The sequence below is a fragment of the Danio rerio genome, chromosome 19, assembly GCF_049306965.1.
Source record: "Danio rerio strain Tuebingen ecotype United States chromosome 19, GRCz12tu, whole genome shotgun sequence".
NCBI classification, from domain to species: domain Eukaryota; kingdom Metazoa; phylum Chordata; class Actinopteri; order Cypriniformes; family Danionidae; genus Danio; species Danio rerio.
In genome coordinates this window covers 11,575,205-11,597,500 of record NC_133194.1, presented here as the reverse complement: position 1 = coordinate 11,597,500, position 22,296 = coordinate 11,575,205, and the positions used below count along the sequence as shown (strand labels likewise).

The 22,296-nt window shown below is 35.4% G+C and overlaps 1 protein-coding gene across 2 annotated transcripts; it reads right to left on the bottom strand.

The window, feature by feature from the left end:
- Positions 1-3,275: 3,275 nt before the first annotated feature.
- Positions 3,276-15,047, bottom strand: si:ch211-171h4.6. 2 transcript variants are annotated; one of them, XM_073931534.1, is made up of 4 exons: positions 14,863-15,047; positions 11,098-11,130; positions 6,714-7,266; positions 3,401-5,259 (listed from the first exon to the last, which is right to left on the bottom strand). In XM_073931534.1, the coding sequence occupies exons 3-4, from the start codon at positions 7,263-7,265 to the stop codon at positions 4,747-4,749; spliced, it is 1,065 nt and encodes a 354-aa protein (XP_073787635.1). In that variant the 5' UTR covers position 7,266; positions 11,098-11,130; positions 14,863-15,047; the 3' UTR covers positions 3,401-4,746. The 2 variants fall into 2 exon arrangements, with proteins under 2 accessions (XP_001332899.1, XP_073787635.1); XM_001332863.9 differs by lacking the exon at positions 11,098-11,130 and having other exon boundaries at positions 3,276-5,259.
- Positions 15,048-22,296: the final 7,249 nt, after the last annotated feature.

Sequence of the window (22,296 nt, the reverse complement as noted above, 5' to 3'; positions counted from 1 at the left end):
TTACGGATTTACTAACATGAACAAATAATAAACAACACATTCATTACAGTATTTGTTGATGTTAGTTAATAAAAATAGAGTTTGTTGTCACAATGCATTAACTAATGTTAACAAGGTTGATATGAAATTGTAATTAATAAAATTTATTGGTCACGTAATTAATGTTAGTAAATACATTAACTAATGAACCCTATTATAAAAAGTGTGACCATTTCTTGAATAGAAAGATGCTGCTTTTATATTAAAAATGATGAATTTTTAATTTAGCATGTTACTTCAAAATAGTGTTAGATGCGTTTGAAAATACTAGGTTAATGCTCAGCTCACACATATACTGTACACATGCATTAGTGCACTCTCCTTTTACATACACACATTTGCTCACATACTTTCTTTTATTTCTTCTTTTGACTCATAGAGTTGGATCTTGATCTCTGCTTAACTTCTGATGTTGAAAAGTTTTACAAAGTGGCATTTTAGCACACTCTAAAAAAACGTTAAGTATTTAAAGGTCACGAAACACCAAAACACATTTTTTGAGCTGTTGACAGTCGTATATGTGTCCCACACTGCTAAAAACACTATTAGGACACCTATATTTCACTAAAAAATGTAAATTGGTTGTTTTTGCGTTATTTCAAGCAAATTCGTACTTCTGGTTTGAAACTAATTTTTGAAGCTGCGTCACTGTCATGACATAATAGCATGTATTCCAGCGTGCAGACTGGGCGTCTGTGCCAGAGTGAGTCTTATTACGTCTTACAGTGTGATGCATTAATGCATGAGTAAGGCTTGGTTCAAACCAATCAGCGCGCTCTATTATGCAACTTCATTAAGATTCATTAGTGTCACTGTATTTACACGACAGAGACGCCACGTTGTGTTGGCAAAACAAGCGTGAAGTGTTGCTTTTACAGTTTGCTGCCGTTAAGTTTTGTTTTCATTTTCTCTCTGTGAGAGCTCATCTGGAGTCACGTGTGGATTAACAGTGTACGCGACGCTCGACAACAATAACTTACGTGTCTAAGGAGGATTATTGTTTACCTGAGAGCTGTTCTCATCTGCAAACGCTGAGATCCGGATTCGCTTGTAGTCTTCTCTTAATAAAGATGCGGCTCTAGTTGCTGGTGATTGTCCTGTCTCTACAGATTTGGTAAGTGAGCGACCAGTGCTCTTTGTTTATTCAGTTTGTTCGTATCGAACTAAGTTAACTATTGCACCGAGTGTAAACATGTTAGCACCACAACCAAACTTTAACCTCGTGTAGGTTTTTCACTGCATTTAGTGACCGGAATAACACACGCAGCTTTCTGACGCTCCCAGCCGTGTGCATCTAAGTTTCCGGGAAATGCGGAGGGTTTTTTTCTCTCATTCGCCGTGCGGTATCAAACATTGCATGAAAAATACACGCTTAGAGCAGATCCTCGAATCAAATATCTCGTTTGTCTCGAGGGGCATGAATGAATTCCCTGAATCAAAGAGCCAAACTGCAGTTAAAGTCCAACATTTAATAATTTGGCAAATAATTCGACTACAGATGTCCATGTAAACACCATCACTTTCTCCTGTGTGTGTATTTTGACTCTGAAACTCGCGCGTGCCCAAATAGACACTCCCACACCATCCCACTTTAGTTCCTCCTGACACTCCCCCCTAAACAGAGCTGGACACGCCCACTTTTCTGACCTTTTCCAAAGTATAGGTGTGAAAACACCCTGCTGAAACAAGGGGGTTTCATGGCCCTTTAACACAATGGTTGAGTTAAAAATATTTGGTGCTTTGTTGGGTTATTTTTAACTTTTATTGAGTTATTTATAAATAACTCAACCAGTTGTGTTAAGTATTTGGTGCTTTGTTGGGTTATTTTGAACCTTTTTTGGGTTATTTATAAACCACTCAACCAGTTTAAAATTTTGAATTTCAACAGTCATTTGATTTAACTGACACAGAAGAGCTGTATTAATGCATAGATATATACACCAGATATAGCATAGGGACCCTGAGCTTGCGTCAATAGCGCCGCCACATTGGTACAGTGCTCCCAGGACAAATGTCATTCAACCGCACTAGTCAAGACAGTGTTATTACGTGAAGATGTGGGACTTTTGCGCTGTCTATGGGTGTAGAAACGAGCAAACAAAGAAATCAAAGCACAAAGGCAGAACATTTCATAGGTAAGATTTTTTTTTTTTTATGACGTTTTTGCATGTTACGAACTTTTGTGCTAAACAGGTCACGTTATTGATGATAACAGTCACTTACTGCATTCAACATGAGGCAAAATAGCTCCAACTCGCTCTAAATACTCGGCTTATGTGAATTTGGTTTAATAAAATCAGCAAACAATGCAAAAAAAAAATATATGACAACGAGATGCTGCGCTGCCAGAAACTTCTAATATTGTCAGCTATTGAAGGAGTCGTTCATAACAGAGATTCATTCACAAACGAATTGCTTCCTCCATCAGTATGAGAAGTGAAAGCAGGAGAGGTGGTGTGTTTCAGGACACGGATTAGATCAAATTTAACAGGGAGGGTGGATAGTACATTTCTGTACACATAAACACACGCTTTTTGTCAGGAATGCCCGTCCGGTCACTGATCCATCAATGTAGAAAAGTGATGTAAAATTATAATTTTCGTAATTAAAAAAAAAAATGCATACTAACATCCAGGAAAACTCCCGATCATAGATATATGTGTATATGTGTATTTCTCTGGCTTTGAATGGCCACAATCCTCCACTGCACCTTGGTCCCGCATTCATTTCAAAGGAGCGCTACCTTGTTCCAATATGGCGGCTCTATTGACGCATTCCTTCCAATAGACACGGTAGGCGACATCTAATGTATCTATGGTATTAATATATGGACATAATGTTGTTTTTGCCTTATACGGTTTATTTAAGCTCTAACGCAATAATATTGTTGTTTTTTTTATCAAATTACTTCTCTGTGTTGTGTTTTTTATATTCTTTTCACCAGCACTCTTAATTATTGATGCTACAAATGCACGCTTCACTGCCAATCTATATTAAATAAATAAAAACGCTTAAGTGTCTGAAACTTAAAATGCAATGGAAATTATTTATTATTATTATTATTTATTATTATTTATAGCATATATCATTTAGGCAGTGAAGATTGTTCATTTTTAAAGAAATCGGGCCTTAAACACCGTTTAAATACAGTTTACGGGAAGCGTTTGATCTGGGTTACTGGTTCATTTAGCTCTGGTGATTCCTGATAAATCAGGGACTGTGCTGAAATAAAGTTAGTGGTTATTGAAATTTATTTACTGGCGTAAGATAAGAAGTTTTAGGATGTCTTTATCAGAAAAGAGGAACAAAAGTCTGTGGTTCCTAAAGTGGAAGAAGTGCATTAATCTACAGAGACTTTTTTTCAGGAAACCTGACCACAGTTTATTGGTTTGCTGTGAAGAAATACTCTGTTAAACAGTTGCTCATTTTAGTATGACAGAAACAGGCTTTGTAAACTGTTTTTGACCTCATGTGTGAATTATGAAAAAAGAAATCAAATTCATCAAAATTACTCTCTATATACACAGTACCAGTTCATTATTTAATGTTTTTTAAAGCGATTGTTCACCCAAAAATACAAATGTACTCACGTTTTACTCCTACAAGCGTTTCCTAACCTTTACAACTTCTTTTACCAGTTGTAAACGAAAGGAGATAGTTTGAAGAAAGCCGAAAGACCAGTAATGACTTCCATAGTAAGAAAAAACAAATACTATGGAAGTCAACATTATATATGTTTGCCAAATTTCTTTGGAAAATATCTTCCTTTGTGTTTAACGGATGAAATAAAGTAATAAACAAGTTAAGGGAGAGTAAATTATGACAGAATTTGGGTGAACTATTTCATGTTTTTTCACGATAAAAGTTCCAGGTAAATGTACAAAATAGTCTTCAACATAGGCTTATCATGAAAAGGTAGCCCTATATACGTTTCTGGAGACGCCAAATTATGTTACCATGTTCGTATGGCTGCATTTCATGTTTTAAATGAGCAACGGGGCAGTATGACGCCATTCCTTTTCATGCATACCAGCTAACCGATTACGTCCATATGGACAGCTCTTCCGCTGTGACCAGTTTGTCCTGTTAGCTCGCCATGTACGTTGGCAGATTTGAGACGCAGAGAGGACTTGACCACGACGACAGGGTTCAAGTCTAAAAGAACGGTTCCAGAAAGCAGGTAGGACAAAGACAGAATCCAAAAAAAATAATAAATAAACAGTAAATAACAGGGTGAGAATGTGGTACAATCTAAAAACATGATAAAAATCAGACGAATGCTTTTCTTTTTCTGGATTGCTTGAAAATGGTTGGTTTGGTTGGGAAAGTGGGTGGACAGATCAATCAATTAAATTGGTTGTGTTTAGGGAAGGAGGATGGTGGGTCAGTCGATCTTTCAGTCAGTCAGTCAACAGTGGCCTCTGGTGGGTTTACGCAAGAACAGCAGGTGCGAATGGCGAAAGAAACTTGAGATCTCAAAAGGCGTTGCGAAAACAAAAACTGCTAAAAAACGTAGCTCCTGGGGCGTATTTCATGGTCTCCAGAAATGTATGTAGGAGGTACATTTTCAGAATGAGCCTGGGTTGACAGTCTTAATGCTTAATTGTCAGACAACATAGATCTTTCACATTAATTTGATCAGTCTTCCCGGTACAATTATACAACTGACTGTCACTGCTAAAGAACAAAGATTACAATATAACTCGTTTAAACTTTAGCCAACCCCCTGGGTCTTCCTCGATTAAGTACTGTAGTCTTCGAAAGGGAATTACAGCTTTCATCCCCCGTGCCTTCCTGAGACTGTACAGTGGGGACTTCTTCCATAAGCGCTCTCCGATAAATCCCTGATATGCTTTGCCTAAAGTTTTGCCTAATATTGAGTCCCATGCAGAAATAGAGCAGCGGGTTGACGCAACTGTTGAAATACGCTGTGCCCTTAGCAATAGGCAGGCCCACTTTGACTATTTGGCTTTTCTTGTCCACCATCTTGGCGAGCAGCAGGCAGTGATATGGGGCCCAGCACAGGAAAAAGGCGACCACGAGTGCAGCGAGAATGCGCAGGGGCTTCGATTTGCCAGAAAACCTTGCTCTGCGTATCCCAATAGCAGCTAGAACGTAGCAGCACAGGATGACCAAGAAAGGCAACAGGAATCCACACAAGAAGCGAATGCTGTACAGGGCGTTCTTTGCCGAATTGTCGCCCTTCGATGATTCTTTAACCTGCACAAAGTAAAAAGGCCTCATTTATATACATGCATATGCACATCTTCTGGGTCATATTCATAAAACATTTAGTCTTACCATTAAGAGTTCACTTAAACAGCAGTACTGTACATCTATTTAGCTTAAGTTTGCAAACTTTTATTTTACTAAGAAATCGAGAAGTGTTAAGGTAAAGGTGCGAAAGTATTACGTTAAAGGTATGTACAGTACGTTTTTGACTCTTCTAATGCATAAAATACCATAATATGTTTTCTGATATTTAGGAAACATGCTAAGTGAACATTCTTGTTTATCTGAAAAACAATGCTGAAGTTAATTATTCTGCTTTGAAAATGTGAGTTACTTGCAGGAACATCTATGTTTTGGTCTCTTTAACCTGCACACTGCCAGTTTAGCCAATTATAATTCAGCACTGCGGGTTGCCTTGTTTAAAAACAAATATTTAATTCATTCATTTATTCAGAAAGGCTCTTAAAGCATGTGCTCGTGACTGAAATGCGACCTCCGGTGGAGAGTAGCAGAATCTGAAATGAGACACAGATTCAGAGTTCCACATGAGGTGGTTATTAACTAGCAAATAATATAAATACTACGTACGTAAACATTAGGTAAGCAGGTTATATTGTATTCCTGTGTCCTAATAATACGCTATGTGATGAGGTTTGCAGTGATAAGCAGTTTGACCATACGAAACATGACAGAAATTTAAATACTACCTTCAGAGGCACAGAATAGTGCACTTACTGCACTCCAGCAAAATTGTAAGCTTGATAACCGAATTAATACATATTGAACCTCTTTAACATTATTAAATGTACATGCTGAATCACTGATATGTGTTGGCTTGCACTGTCACAGTTCTAAAGTTCAATTTTAAACGCTTTATTTATTTTCAAGATCTATGGTAAACTACCAATCTGTTGCTGCTTTCAGTAGTATGGCATTATATGTCATGTAAAATGGCATTCAAACTCACATTGTTAGCATTTAACACTGAATAAAGCACATGAGGTGTACCTGAGGTGAGCATTGTCAGTTTTTTGTTGTTCATCTGTGAGAAATAGAAGCCGTTTCTAATATATTAGTTCTAGGCATTGGTTAGAACAAAAACTCCTCTTAATATTAAAAATATTCCTTCTATCATGTGCCTTTGCTTTTATTTAGAACATGACTTAAATCAGCCTTTAGGCTTGATAGTAGGGCACACTCCTGTTGGTTGTCAATCTTGCAACCTGCGCTTGCATTTGTTTTGATTCAGGAATGCAATACCTAGTTCAACCACTTGGTATCAAACTTACATACTGCATATTTAAGAGTCAAACCGTGTCCTAACTTCATGCAATGCAACACTAGACACATGCAATAAAATATGCAATGTTAACATGCAATAAAAGCTATTTTATTCCATATTAAAAGTTTTTTGTCCTTAACCAATGTAAAGTTGTTCTGACCTCCAGAGAGCACTTGCTCAAATTGTTGTCACCAAGGTAGACCTGCCGGTAAACAAAGTAGGGCGAACTAAAGATCACAGCCACGATCCAAACTCCCACACTGACCACACGAGCAGCACATATTGTCCGTCGTTTCCTGGTGAACACCGGACACCAGACGCAGAGCGCTCGATCCACACTAATGACAGCCAGAAGAAAAACACTGCAGAACATGTTGGCGTACTTGAAGAAACCATTGAACTTGCAGAGAAAGAGTCCAAAAGGCCAGTAGTCAAAGAAGAGGTTTTTAATGAGTGAAATGATTCGGGTGAAGCAGAAGATCAGATCTGCTACTGCAAGGTTGACCAACCAAACGTTGCTGACGTTGGGTTTAAGACGAAAACCTGCCACCCAGATGACCACAGAGTTCCCGCTGATGCCGAAGATGATGGTAATGGTGTACAGGACAATGGTAATATTTTCCATAATGGCATCAACGTCCAGTGTTGATTTCTCATGGTGGGTTGATACATCAATGTGGGAGTGGGTGTGAAGAGTTGTATTGAAGGCCATTCTGAGAGATAAACAAAATAAAGTGTTTTAGATGTCAGTATCAGTGTGTTAGCCTTACGAATATCTATAGACAATTGTACTCCAAAACATTAAGAAAATCCACATTAAGACCATGAAAATCCAAAGCTTGCAGTTTGTCACTTTTGCCTAAATGGATCATCATTTTTTTGTCAACTCATACTTCAGTTTCTTATCAAATCTTCTGACCAATCAAATGCTCTCTGGTATCTGACTTGTCCCACCCCATTAAGACATTATGGCTGCATTTGAGATTGCGTAGGGATACTGTATGTGAAAATCTGTATGTAAGCAGAGTCCAAATATTGTGTTTGACTAACATTAGACGAGAAGTGACCCACTCCTTCCAAGATTTCTGTAGTGTGCATCCAATAGACACTACTATATAATGATGCCACATGAGAGAAGTCATGAACGGGATTTAAAGCAACCTAATTGTCGCAGGTACAGTAGGTCATGTGATAATAACAAATAATGGATGTAGTATGTCCGAATTCTGTTCCCACTAGTCACATTCACACTATATAGAACATACTTTTCTAAGTAGTCATGTAGTAACTTTGAATGTTTTACCTACTCAAGTAGTAGGCGGTTACAGATGCAGCTTAGTAATATGTGCCCTCCATTTTAACCACTCTCTCTGGCAGAATTGGGATAAAAAAGCAATGCTATTGGCTGTTTTTTTGAGAAAGGTGAGGAGCTAATCTATGTCCCACGCTGGCTTCATGTTTGAGTTCAAATTACTTCACACATTGTACAAAACAATCACATTTCAAAGCACTTCACAAGACCTTTAATGGATTACAAGTTGCTTTGCATAAATTGTATGGACAGTATAATTAAGAAAAACGTCTTCATTGCTTTGACAGCACACGCGCAAATCGTCATAATGTAAACGCAAATAACACAACACATTGCTAAGCCTCACATCGCAAACACAAATAGAAAAACATGCTGCAAATCTTCACAACACATGCATATTTTGATTTGACAAAAAGCATGTTGTACTTTTACACAACCTGACGTCATAACGCCTGTCTAAGTTTAAGGAACAACAATTAATAACTTGATTTCTTATTGATCATTTGGCATCAGAAGTGGCTAATTTGAAAGCCAAAGTGCTCTAGATTACGCTTATTTTACCAAAATAAAACATGATCATGCCTTGATTTTTAATTATTCAATCAGCACAGTAAGGTCTGACTTTGCCTTGACAAAAGTCTTTTCATTTAACAGAAACAATGTACAGTCTAGAACAGTGGTTCTCAAAGTGGGGGTCGGGACCCCTTGAGGGGTCACGGAACAATGAAGGGGGGTCGCCTGGTGATTTCCAAAAATCTACTTATTATTATTAGGCCATAAGAAATTACCATATTTTATCCATAACCAACTGAAGAGAAAAAAACAGTCGTTTATAGTTACTATAGTAGCTTATTTACTTGTTCTATTGGATTGCGACCCCCGGGGTAAATACATTATATTAAAGACAGCAATAGCGTCAGATGCAGCAGATTGATCTTATAACACCAGGTTAAACTTTCTGGCCCATTTACAGCACTGAAATACATAAAAAATATTGGTGTGTGTGTGTGCGCCATTGCATGCAAGTTTTCTGTATTTATAACCACCTCAGAGGATATTGGGGGTCGCGAGTCAATGGCATTGTTATTTTAGGGGTCGCGTGCTGAAAAGTTTGGGAACCCCTGGTCTAGAATATAACGTCATGCAGAAAAAATAATATATTGTGTATGACTCCCATGAGCTTGGAGGATTGCATCCATCTCTGCAATAACTCAAATACCTTATTACCAATAAACTTCTTAATAAAGTCATCTGGAATGGCAAAGAAAGTGTTGCAAGATTCCTAAAGTTCATCAAGATTCTTTGGATTCTTCTTCAATGCCTCCTCTTTCATCTTACCCGAGACATGCTCAATAATGTTCATGTCTTGTGACTGGGCTGGCCAATCCTGGAGCACCTTGACCTTCTTTGCTTAGGAACTTTGATGTGGAGGCTGAAGTATGAGAAGGAGCGCTATCCTGCTGAAGAATTTGCCCTCTCCTGTGGTTTGTAATGTAATGGGCAGCACAAATGTTTTAATACCTCAGGCTGTTGATGTAGACATCCACTCTGCAGATCTCTTGCACACATATACTGAATGTAATCCTAAACCATGATATTTCCTTCACCAAACTTGACTGATTTCTCTGAGAATCTTGGGTCCAGGTTCCAGTAGGTCTTCTGCAGTATTTGTGATGATTGGGATGCAGTTCAACAGATGATTGATCTGAAGAATCTACCTTCTAACGCTTCCAAATAATCAACTAGAAGTCAAGTTATTATTTGTCACTCTTACAACTGGGATGTCTTTTCTATCGTTAGCCTACTAAAAGGGCCTATAGCTATATTTTAAATAGCTTATTCTTATCTGCGATTTATTAGAATTTAACAGTGCTCATTGTGAACTTATTTTCATTCAAATCAAAATCAAATCACTTTTATTTTCACATCATCAGCAGCACAAGTGCTATGATGAGTGAAAAGCTTAGGTGCTGGCTCCAGACAGAGCAAAATACAGACAGTGCAAATACAACAACAATGTGAAATTGACAGCGATATGTGCAATGAATAGGTGTCCACATACTTGTAGGCAGTATTGTTTCAAGTATGGATTGGTTAAAGTGCAGTGCATACATATTGATGGTGTGCAGTGAGGGGTATGGAAGAGTCTGTGTGTGGTGTGTTAAGTGTTCATCAGCCTGATAGTCTGAGGCAAGAAACTTTCCTTCAGCCGGCTGGTGCGTGATCGGATGCTGCGGAATCGTCTGCCTGAGGGTAGCAGAGAGAAAAGTCTATGGCTTTGGTGGCTGGAGTCACTGATAATTCTCTTGGATTTCCTCATGCACCGCCTGGTGTAAATGTCCTGGAGGGGGGGAAGCTCACCTCCTATTATACGTCCCGCAGTACTCATATTTAGTTGAGGATACTTCGTCAGTTTAGTTATCTAATAACAACTCACAGTAAATCATCAGTTTATTTAAGCTAATAATATGCAAAAGACAAAGGAATCATTTAATCAGGGTGTTAAAATAAACAAAAAGCTCACCTTCACGTCACCTACAACTTCCCTGAGCAATAGTCACTGCACAATTGGCAAATCCGAGCCATCTGTCACAGATTTTCAGTTCATCTCCTACAATATGTTTCCATTGTGGTCCATGCTATTTACAGCGCATTATTCTATTTGTGTTGTAAAGATTTGAGCGCATTTTTTCTATTTGTGTTTGCATTGTGAGTATTTGCAGCACACGTGTTTTCTTTAGTTGCAGCACACTAAGCTCTCCGGCCACCGTAATATTGTGTGCAAATACTTAACAAGAACTACCAGACAAGAAGTGAGTAAATATGAGCAAGAATATAATCATATGTCATATCTCAAGTTTTTCCTCTTATGCGCTCAACACCTTTTCTTTGTGTATTTATAGGGTGGTTAACATTTTCATTTAAATATAGTACAGTAGGATTAAATATTTATATAGTTTAATATAGTCTCACATGACAGCTATACCAGCTCTTACTCAGAGTCTGTTTCAAAAGATCTGTCTGGAAAAAAGGGGGAAAAAAAATCTCTGAACCTTTCACCTTCAACAAAATACAGAAGTGGAAGGAAACACACAGGCACACAGTCTTAAAAAGGAATCTCTTGAGTCTAATTTAGAGAATGCATGTAATAAATTGTACGTTCTTAACGCTTAATATTGGTATTAATGAGAAAATTAACTTAATTAAAAATAAAACTTCATCATTTACTCACTCTTTACTGGTTCGGAAACTATTTGAGTTTCTTCTGTTAACACAAAATAAGATGCAGTGAAATATCTACACTGTAAAAAATTATCAGTTAGTCATGACAACATATTCATGCACTCATTTATTTTCTTTTCGGCTAAGTCCCTTCATTAATTTGGGGTCACCACAGCGGTTTTAGTTATTTCTAACTTATTAAACTACGTTAATACTGTTCCAACTTAATTGTATGAGTTACGCAAGCTCTATGCAAGTCAGTTTAATATTAATATGAGGTCTATTTTTGATTCAGCTTAAAAAATGAAGGTAACCAGATTTATTTTACAGTTTACCACTCATTGACTTCCAATGTTTTTTTCTCTTCTAAGGATGTTAATGAGTGCCAGCAACAAACATTCTTCAAAATATCTTCTTTTGTGTTCAACAAAAAGAAAAAAAAATTACATGAGGGAAAGTCCATGATGAGGTTTTTAAAATACTCTCTTTAACAAGCAGGGACAGAAATATTTGTTTGTCTGTGTTTACTAATTTATAACTGTGGTCTATCAATATCAAGTGATATTTTGAACAAATGTACAACAACTTCAAAGTTATTTTACCTTAAAAATAAACTGCACATTGTTACTTTTGACCTCGTCAGTAGACACAAAAGTAACACATGGGTGGGTCAAAAGTAACAAGGGTTTGTGCTAGATTTACTGGCTTAAGCTTGTTTATTTTAAATACAGCTGACTATGGCCTTCTTAATATGTTCACTGAAAGCATATTTTGTCCTTTATCTATACTTGCATCTTAAGTTTACATTACAGTTCGATCCAATGTTTAAAAAGTAGCTTAACAATGCAAACTTTTATTTTTTAGATTTTTTTATTATTATTGGCATTTCGAATTAATTTATGTTTACTTTAAACACTGCAAACTCTAATGTAGAAATGAAGAATAAGGTATGGCTATTACCAGTAGGTCAAAAATATGTGTTACTTCCACCCTCAAATGAACACATCGTTCTAGTACACTTATTTTTAATGAGCGATACTTCTTCATAAGTGTTATCGCATGCTCATATTCCAAGCTACACCATAAAATAGTTTAAATATGAGTTGTCTGGCAACTAAAAGGTTTCAGCATATAAAACTGGTTTAAAAGTTGGTTTAGAAGCTAATGCAAGTTATTATGAATTGCTCCACTGAATAATGTGAGGTCACAACATCTTTGTATTTAGAGTATTGAGATTATATTTAGCAGTTACTCACACTAAATGTTATAGCAAAAAAGAGAACTGCGTGTCCTTAATCACACATTGTAAAACCTGCTGATAATCCATTAAAAAAAAAAAAAAACAGGTGTCAGCATTAGAATCAGTTGTGTTTCTCCTTTTACGCTAAACACAAAGCAGTAATTGTAAAACACTCAACGTTTGTTCAAACTGCTTACTTAAAATGAGCTGAAACAACACAATTTTTGAGTTTTTTGGGGGGAGGTACAACTTAATTGTTTTATATTCAACCCACTTCAATTTGTAAACACTAATAAGTTAACTTAAATTCTTCTTGTTGTCTCAACACAGACCGATTGTGTGGACCCAGCATTTTTACAGTGAACCATTATGAGTTAAGGGAGCAGTTCACACAATTTCCTCAACATTGCCTCTCACTCAAGTGGTTCTAAACTTTTATGATTTTCTTTCTTCGGTTGAACACAAAACAAGAAGATATTTTGAAGAATGTTGAGGCTAAAAATACAATAGAAGTCAATGACAAGTGGAGAATGAAATATTTTTGCTGCTTGTTCAAACTACTTATTTAAAATGAGCTGCAACAACACATTTTTTGAGTTTTTTTGTGGATTGAACTTAGTTGTTTTAAGTTCAATCCACTTGAATTTGGAAAAACTAATAAGTTAACTTAAATTCTTTATGTTGGCTTAACACAAATTGATTGTGTGGACCCAGCATTTTTTACAGTGAACCATTACGATTTAAAGGGACTTTTCACACAATTTCCTCAACATTTCCTCACACTCAAGCGGTTCTAAACTTTCAAGAATTTCTTTCTTCGGTTGAACACAAAACAGGAAGATATTTTGCAGAATGTTGAGGCTAAAATTACAATAGAGGTCAATGACAAGTGGAGAATTAAATATTTTTTTTGCTGTTTGTTCAATCTACTTATTTAAAATGAGCTGAAACAACACAATGCTTGAGTTTTGTTGTGACAACTTAATTGTTTTATGTTAAATCCACTCATATTTGTAAAAAAACAATAAGTTAACTTAAATTCTTTGTGTTGTCTCCACACAGGATTTTTTACAGTAAATCATTATAATTTAAAGGGGCAGTTCACACAATTTCTCAAAATTACCTCACTCAAGCGGTTCTAAACTTTTATGAATTTCTTTCTTTGGTTGAACAAAACAAGAAGATATTTTGAAGAATGTTGGGGGGAAAGACCAAAACTACTATAGAAGTCAATGATAAGTAGCCTCAAAAATATTTTTGCTGTTTGTTCAATCTACTTCTTTAAAACGAGCTGAAACAACACAATTCTTCAGTTTTTTTTTTTTTTAAGTTAAATTACACTTAAATTAAGTTAATTAGGTTAAATCCACTTAAATTTGTAAAGACTTACTCCAGTAGTTCTAATTTTTTATGAATTTCTTTCTTTGGTTGAACACAAAACAGGAAGATATTTTGCAGAATGTTGAGGCTAAAATTACAATAGAGGTCAATGACAAGTGGAGAATTAAATATTTTTTTGCTGTTTGTTCAATCTACTTATTTAAAATGAGCTGAAACAACACAATGCTTGAGTTTTGTTGTGACAACTTAATTGTTTTATGTTAAATCCACTCATATTTGTAAAAAACAATAAGTTAACTTAAATTCTTTATGTTGTCTCCACACAGGATTTTATACAGTAAATCATTATAATTTAAAGGGGCTGTTCACACAATTTCTCAACATTACCTCACTCAAGCGGTTCTAAACTTTTATGAATATCTTTCTTTGGTTGAACAAAACAAGAAGATATTTTGAAGAATGTTGGGGGGAAAGACCAAAACTACTATAGAAGTCAATGATAAGTAGACTCAAAAATATTTTTGCTGTTTGTTCAATCTACTTCTTTAAAACGAGCTGAAACAACACAATTCTTCAGATTTTTAGTTTTTAAGTTAAATTACACTTAAATTAAGTTAATTAAGTTAAATCCACTTAAATTTGTAAAGACTAACTCCAGTGGCTCTAATTTTTTATGAATTTCTTTCTTTGGTTGAACACAAAACAAGAAGATATTTTGAAGAATGTTATGGGGGCTAAGGGTAAAAATACAAAAAAGTCAATAACAAGTAGAGAATTAAACATTTTTGCTGCTTGTTCAAACTACTTATTTAAAAATGAGTTGAGAACACAACTGTGTTTAGGAAAACTTAATTGTTTCATTTTCAATCCTCTTAAAATTGTTAAATCCAGTAAATTAACTTAAATGATTTGCATTGAGATGACATGAAAGGATTGTGTGGAACCCAGCATCTTTTACAGGGTAAATATTGACAAAACGGGGTGAACTATATAAGAATTTCAATATAAAAGTATAAATCAATTCTAAAAGTTATTGGCATATATAAACAAACACACAATATAACTTGACATAAAAGTTATTTACAAAAATCACATCCTGAATTGTATTGCAGAATGACAGTACAAACAAAAAAGATTCATATAGAGTCTGAAACAACTTTATACAGTACTTTTCAATGTAGTCCGCGCTCTTACCTTCAGTCTGAATGAAGTCTTGCTCAGTGATTCAGTCTTTGAGGAAACACCACTGCATAGTACTGCAATTTGTGAATGTGGTTCTTGCGTCGTCTTGATCAGTGTGCAGACAAATAAAAAATCATTGAGTTCATTGACATCACTTCCAGCTGCTCTCCCTCTCTCTGTCTAAAGCATTTTCTCCCATTTCTTGTCATGTGGTCAATAAGTGTTTTCTTTAGAGACAAAGCAGAAGACAAGCAGGAAGGAGGAGGAGACACGCAGATGAACAAACAGAAAATACATTTGTGTGTTTACATCATCGTGCCTCTGGGAGAGATAAAAACACGATATCCTGTCTGAAACACTTTAGATACACTCAAGCAGTACTCCGAAACATCAGATTCCTTCAATTTTAAAGTTAAAAAAACTGAATCAAACCATTACTTATATTAATACTTCTACCCCTCATTTGTTAAGAGTATAATATTTTACATCAATTCAAAAGTATTTGGATAGGATTGTGTGGTCTTCTTTGTTAAAATAGACCACATGATCTTAAACAAATATTTTTGAATGGGAATAGAAAAGTTTTTGTGTTGTATTTTGGGATAAATGACACATTTGATATATTAGCTATTGACCTGTCACTAAGGTATCAGCAGTTTAGCTTTGGCCAACATAGGCTCATTCTGAAAACAGCCTTATATAAACTTCTGGAGATCGTGAATGATGTATTCAGAAGTACGTATGGCAGCATTTCGTCTCTAAAACTAACAATATGGGGCGGTATGACGCCGTTTCTTTTCGTGCTGACCGCTTACCTCTGTATGGACCACTTTCCTATTACTAGTTTGTCCAGTTAGCTCTCCATGTACATCAGTGGACTTGAGATGCAGAGAGGAGTTGACCATGACGACTGGGTTCTGGTCTGGCGAAGAGTGGTTCCAGAAAGCACGTAAGACAGAAGCTAAAAAATAAAACAAACAATCAAATAACAGGCTGCGAATGTGGTAAAATCTGAAAGTGTAGTAAAAATCAGGAGAGGGCTTTTCTTTTTTTGGATTGCTTTCGAAAAATGTTGGGTTTAGGTGAAGTGGGTGGTCACTGGTCAATCTGGTCAAGCTTTTGAAAACACATTTGTTTGTTTTTAGGGAAAGAGGAGGTTGGGTCAGTCGATCAATCAGTCAGTCAACAGCGGCCTCTGGTGGATTTATGCAAGAACAGCAGGCACGAATGGCACTTTTGAGAGAAATTTGAGATCTCTAAAAGTGTAAACTGTGGCTTCCAGTGACCGTGGTGATCTTCAGAAATGTATACAGCGGAATGTTTTACGAATTCAGCTCCTTTACACTCAAAGTAAAATAACTTGTTGGCGTAACTTAATTTAATTTAATTTGACACACATTTCCACTCATTTGAATTTTTTCACCTTCTGCAGGCAAACACATTATTCTTATTCTTCATCCAACTATTCAGACAACCAGAATGTTTTTTTTTTTTAATTCAAACTTAACAACTGGTAAAAATATGCCCGAAGACTATAAAATACAGACGTGTCACTCATATACTTTTGAATGGGGAAAAGTGTAACTGTCAGTATGGCGAATCAAGCCCCACCTTTTAGTACAGGAGCCAATCAGCGATTGCGTTATGGCGAATAATGCCCGCCTTGTAGTACAGGAGCCAATCAGCGATCGCTATATGGCGAATAAAGCTCGCTTTCTAGTACAGTTGCAGATTTTGTGTGATACAAACATTTAGAAATCAAACTAAATAGACAGTTCTTATTTAATGTTATTGGTTATTCGTAATTTGAAATAAAATGGTAAGCTTGGCAAGTAATTTTGAAGAATTTGATGTTTTCCCATTCAAACAGAATTCCCACTGCCCGAGAGGCGTTTCAAAGATGACCGCCGAGTGAAATGACTTTGATATGCCTAGCAAAGAGCTTAGAATCACCAAGAGGCGACACTCAATAGAACGTTCCATTGCAACAGCAGCGCCCAGCAACAACCCCGAAATTCCTCCATTTTGGAGAGAAAGAGATTGGCCGTCCATTGGATCTTATTGCTGTCGCGATGGCAAGCAGCTGCTTTGTTTTTTATTTATTTATTTAAAAAGCTCATTAAAGCTGAGATAAAACCTGAAAGGCGACAATTAAACACTTACTATCACAATTATCAGCACTTTTAATAGTTTATTTTACAGACTGATAACATGCTGTTGTTCTATTGCAATTTTCATTCCAAAATGGCTGCCGCGTGACACTAGTGGCATCTAGTGGCTGTTTCCCAAATCGCACTAGAATGTCGCCTCTTGGTGATTTTGTGCTCTTTGTGCCTACTGATCTCTGAACTAGCATTAGCATAGCTGTGGCTCACTTAGTTATACAACAAACATTAATAATTGTCAAAAAATCATTTTAAACAAGTAGTTTTGAATAATGTATTTGCCAAAATGAATGAACAATGAACTGTAGGCTTACAGTTTTTAATAAGCTTTGTTAACGTTAGTAAATGCGTTAGCAATAATAGAGTTAACTAAATGAACCTTATTGTAAAGTGTGACCTGTATTTTTATGTACTAGTGGTTATTTACTTCTTTAATTTTCTTTAGCTTAGTTCCTAATTTCAGGGGTCACCACAGCGGAATGAACCGTCAACTATTTCAGCATATGTTTTTACACAGCGGATGCCCTTCCAGCTGCAACCCAGTACTGGGAAACACGCATACACTTTCACATTCACACACATACACTACGGGCATATTTCTTTACCCAATTCACCTATAGTGCATGTCTTTGGACTGCGGGAGAAACAGGAGCGCTTAGAGGAAACCCACACTAACACAAGGAGAACATGCAAACTCCACACAGAAATGCCTACTGACCCAGCCGGGACTTAAACCAGCAACCTTCTTGCTGTCAGTGCTAACCACTCTAGATGTTTTATTAATACTTATACTTTTTAGTTGGTGTCTATACTTAAATATTAGTAATTAATCATTAGATACTATTACTTATCCATCAGATATCCATATTTTTATTTATGTATTTGACTTCAACTGTCTTCATTTGTTGTTACTTCTTTTTATTAGATTATAGTGCTTTCACCATCTTATTTTATTATATACTAGTCAGAATTGCTTTTTTAAATGTCTTATGTTCTGACTAGTCACAGACACAGAAGACAGCAATAAATTCATTTGTTCATTTTCTTTTCAGATTAGTCCCTTTATTAATCTGGGGTCACCAAAGTGGAATGAACTGCCAACTTATCCAGCATAGGATTTGTGGGGGAAACCGGAGCACCCAGAGGAATCCCACCCGAACACGGGGAGAACATGCAAACTCCTCACAGAAACGCCAACTGACCCAGCCGAGGCTTGAACCAGAGACTTTCTTGCTGTGAGGCGAACACAGTGCAGCAGACAGCAATAAATGATCTTACTAAAATAAAATATTAGTTACACTTCGAATAAGTATCTAATATACAGTATGTGTATTAGTATCCACTGAATAAGTTCCAGTGGCAAAGCAATAAGAACTATCTATTTAATAGGTTCATGTCAAAAAAGTACATACTAGAATCGAATAAGTCCTAGAATCTAATGACATAATAAATGATGACTGTCATGTTTACTATACGCAAATCAAATAAACACTTGCATCTAGTAATTAAGTGCAAGTCTCTAATAGCCTAATTGGTGTCAACGAAAGTACCTAATGAATACCTTATACTGAATAATGACTAGTATATAAAATATATAATAGTCACAATTAGTCAAACCCAAATAGTTGATATTTCAAAGGCAGATGTTCATAGCTTATATGGAAAAAATGTGAAATTTGTCACTATTATCAACATTACTAGTCAACACCTGAAATATATACAGGTATCTGAACAATGTGTACTATTAATTAATGAAAAAGTACTTATACGTACTTACTAGGAAAGATATAATGATTGCAACATCTTAACAATAAAGCAAATAATCAATGAAAATAACATTACACACATAGATTAATGTTAAAAATGGCTGGCCAGAATTAGTTTATCCCAAGGTTGTTTTAGTAAATTAAAGTTAAGACGTCCCACAGACAAAAAAACATTTAAAAATAAAATTAAAAATTCACAATAAATAAAAGAAGAAAAATGAAACTAACAACAGTCAATGAAAAACGAACTGAAATAAAATAACAATTAGCAAAATAATTCATGTTATTTTCAGAATTAATAAGCACTTGTTCTGGGGTGGAAATTCTGACCAGCGGCTGTTCAGAGAAACAACAGTAGATGGCACTTTTATAGAATAGAAAATTAATTAAAAGAATTTATTAATTGAAAAAATGTTTTGAAATTAAACTATTCATTTGCAAAAAAAAAAAATAAAATAAAAAGAACAATATGCATGATAAAGTACATACACTATTTGTCTTAATTCTTAATAATTATTAATTATTTTATCTTTTATTCCTTTAAGTTGCATTTCGAACTACTAAATTGAAACTGTTGTCTATATATATATATATATATATATATATATATATATATATATATATATATATATATATATATATATATATATATATATTTATTTATTTATATATATACACGCAACACACGCCTCGCACCAGTGCTATACAGTACTGCTACGAGTGTGATATTGCTCATATATATATATATATATATATATATATATATATATATATATATATATATATATATATATATATATGTGTGTGTGTGTGTGTGTGTGTGTGTGTGTGTGTGTGTGTGTGTGTGTATGATATGCAGATATCTATGTATCTGTGTATCAATGTGTCTATGTATCTATGGGTATATATGTAAAGAAATGCAGCACTTTAAAAGCGATGACAACAAATGGTGTTTTATGTTACTTTAACTAATTTTAATCAGTTCAATCAACTCAAAGTTGCATGTAATATTTTTAGTTGAGAATGTTGGAAAGCAGCAGCTATTGATTTCCATACTGTTTCTTGTTTTCTTGTGGAAGTCAATTGCTGATGGTTTCCAACATTCTTCTAAATATCTACGTTTGTGTTCAACTCAAGAAATAAACTGTAAAAGGTTTTGCAAGTGGAGGATGAGTAAATGACGACGGATACTCACATAAGGTTTGACCATTACATCATCTGGAGCGGTAGTTTCCAAATGTTGAACTTTGCTGCCACCTACTGCTGTGTACAAGTTTGACAGAGCAAATTTGAATCTCTTTGGTCTGACAACCATAATTGTTGGTGATAATAACGAATAAACCAGTGACAATTAACTGATTTGGATATGAGCAAATATTCAAATTAAAATTGTAAAGTGGGCATTCATTAATACTATTTAAGGTGGAATCACATTATATGTGAGAAACAAAAATTACCAAGTTTAAAATGTAAATGTAAATGTTAAAATGTAAAACAAATATAAGTAAACATCTCAGTAGTAACACAGTTTCCCAAATGAATACCTCATATTAGTCTTTTGCACATTTTACGAGTTTGTTACATCCATAGTTGGCAAACTTGGTAATCTAAAATCAATTCAATATAGCATGTGTATGACACTGTTTACTTCTCTAACTCAGCTAACAATTTTGAGTTCTAAAACATTCCTTAACGTTGTCCCTTCGTTGGATAACGTTTTATTATGTTCTCAGAACAATCAAAACAGCCAGCATGTTTTAGGTTTTAACATTATATTTTGGTCATAAAAACATTTTTTAAAACGTTTTCATGAAGTTCCAGTTCCTTGTTATATTAATGTTTACAACATAATTTATAGTTTTATTATAACATTCTATCCACATTTTATAAATGTTCATAGAACGTTTCCCTCATTAAATTAGAAAAACCTTATGATGGAATGTTCTTAAAACGTTTACAAGTGTTCATTTTTTAGATTATGCCCTTTTTTAGTTATATTAATGCTATTCTAAATGTTTTCGTTATACATTTCAGTCTCATGTTATATTAACATGCTCAATACATTATTAGAACATTCCCTCAACATTGTATTAATGGTCCATGAACGTTTTTATATCAAATTAAAAGAATGTTTCAAAAACATTCATTCATTCATTTTCTTGTCGGCTTAGTCCCTTTATTTATCCAGGGTCGCCACAGTGGAATGAACCGCCAACTTATCCAGCAAGTTTTTACACAGCGGATGCCCTTCCAGTTGCAACCTATCTCTGGGAAACATCCACACACACATTCACACACACACACTACAGACAATTTAGCCTACCCAATTCACCTGAACCTCATGTCTTTGGACTGTGGGGGAATCCAGAGCACCCGGAGGAAACCTCAAGCGAACGTAGGGAGAACATGCAAACTCCACACAGAAAAGCCAACTGAGCCGAGGCTCGAGCCTCTTGCTGTGAGGCGACAGCACTACCTACTGCGCCACTGCTTCGTCCCTGTTCCAAAAACAGTCATTTTAATAACATTAACTAACATTTACACATTTCTAGAACATTGTGTAATGTTGCCTGTTCGCTATGAATTTGTCAACAAAATGAAAAATGAATTTTGACCATGAGTTTATCAAATGTCATGATTTGTATTTTGTAAAAGAATAAAAATGAGCACGCCCCTAATGAGGAAATCTGCATATTTAGGCAACATTTCAGAAAAGAACGCGAAAATTTTAATATTCATTTATTGTACAGTTCATCTCTGCTGTATCTCATTTATTGTTCATAAATGAATATTTTTCTGTTGAACAGTGGCGCAGTGAGTAGCGCTGTCGCCTCACAGCAAGAAGGTCGCTGGATCAGTTGGTGTTTCTGTGTTTGTGTGCATGTTTTCCCCGTGTTCGCGTGTGTTTCCTCCAGGTGCTCCAGTTTCTCCTACAAGTCCAAAGACATGTGGTACAGGTGAAATGGGTAAGCTAAATTGTCCATAGTGTATGTGTGTGGATGGGAGTGTATGGGTGTTTCCTAGTGATGGGTTGCAGCTGGAAGGGCATACACTGTGTAAAACATATGCTGGATAAGTTGGTGGTTCATTCCGCAGTGGAAATAATGAATAATGAATAAATGGATTTAACCGAAGCAAAATGAATGAATTAGGGTTAATGTTCATCAATAAGATAAGTTTTGTCCTAAAAGTGGTCTTGATATTTACCATGATTACTGAATAGAGATATGACAGAAGACAGATGTTCTATTTTCCAGGGACAGTTTAAATTTTTGTTGTCTTGTCCTCATCTGGAGCTGTTTTTGTTCAAAATGTACATGCTTTTTGATAAAAGGACTAAGCCAAAAAGAAAATGAAATAATTAATACAAATACCACTGACATCTATATAAGTCATTGTTTTCCAACATTCTTAAAAAAAACTTCTTAAGATGTGCTCAACAAAAGCCAAACAGGTTCAGAACAAATGTTGAGAGAATTTTCAGTTTTCGATGCTCCATTCCTTTATTTTGCTCT

Excerpts from the sequence above, each read along its gene's own strand:
- si:ch211-171h4.6 (XM_001332863.9), bottom strand. The coding sequence starts at position 7,265 with ATGGCCTTCAATACAACTCTTCACACCCACTCCCACATTGATGTATCA. Across the intron at positions 5,260-6,713 it reads TGAGCAAGTGCTCTCTGGAG|GTTAAAGAATCATCGAAGGG; the intron begins GTCAGAACAACT and ends TACTTTGTGCAG.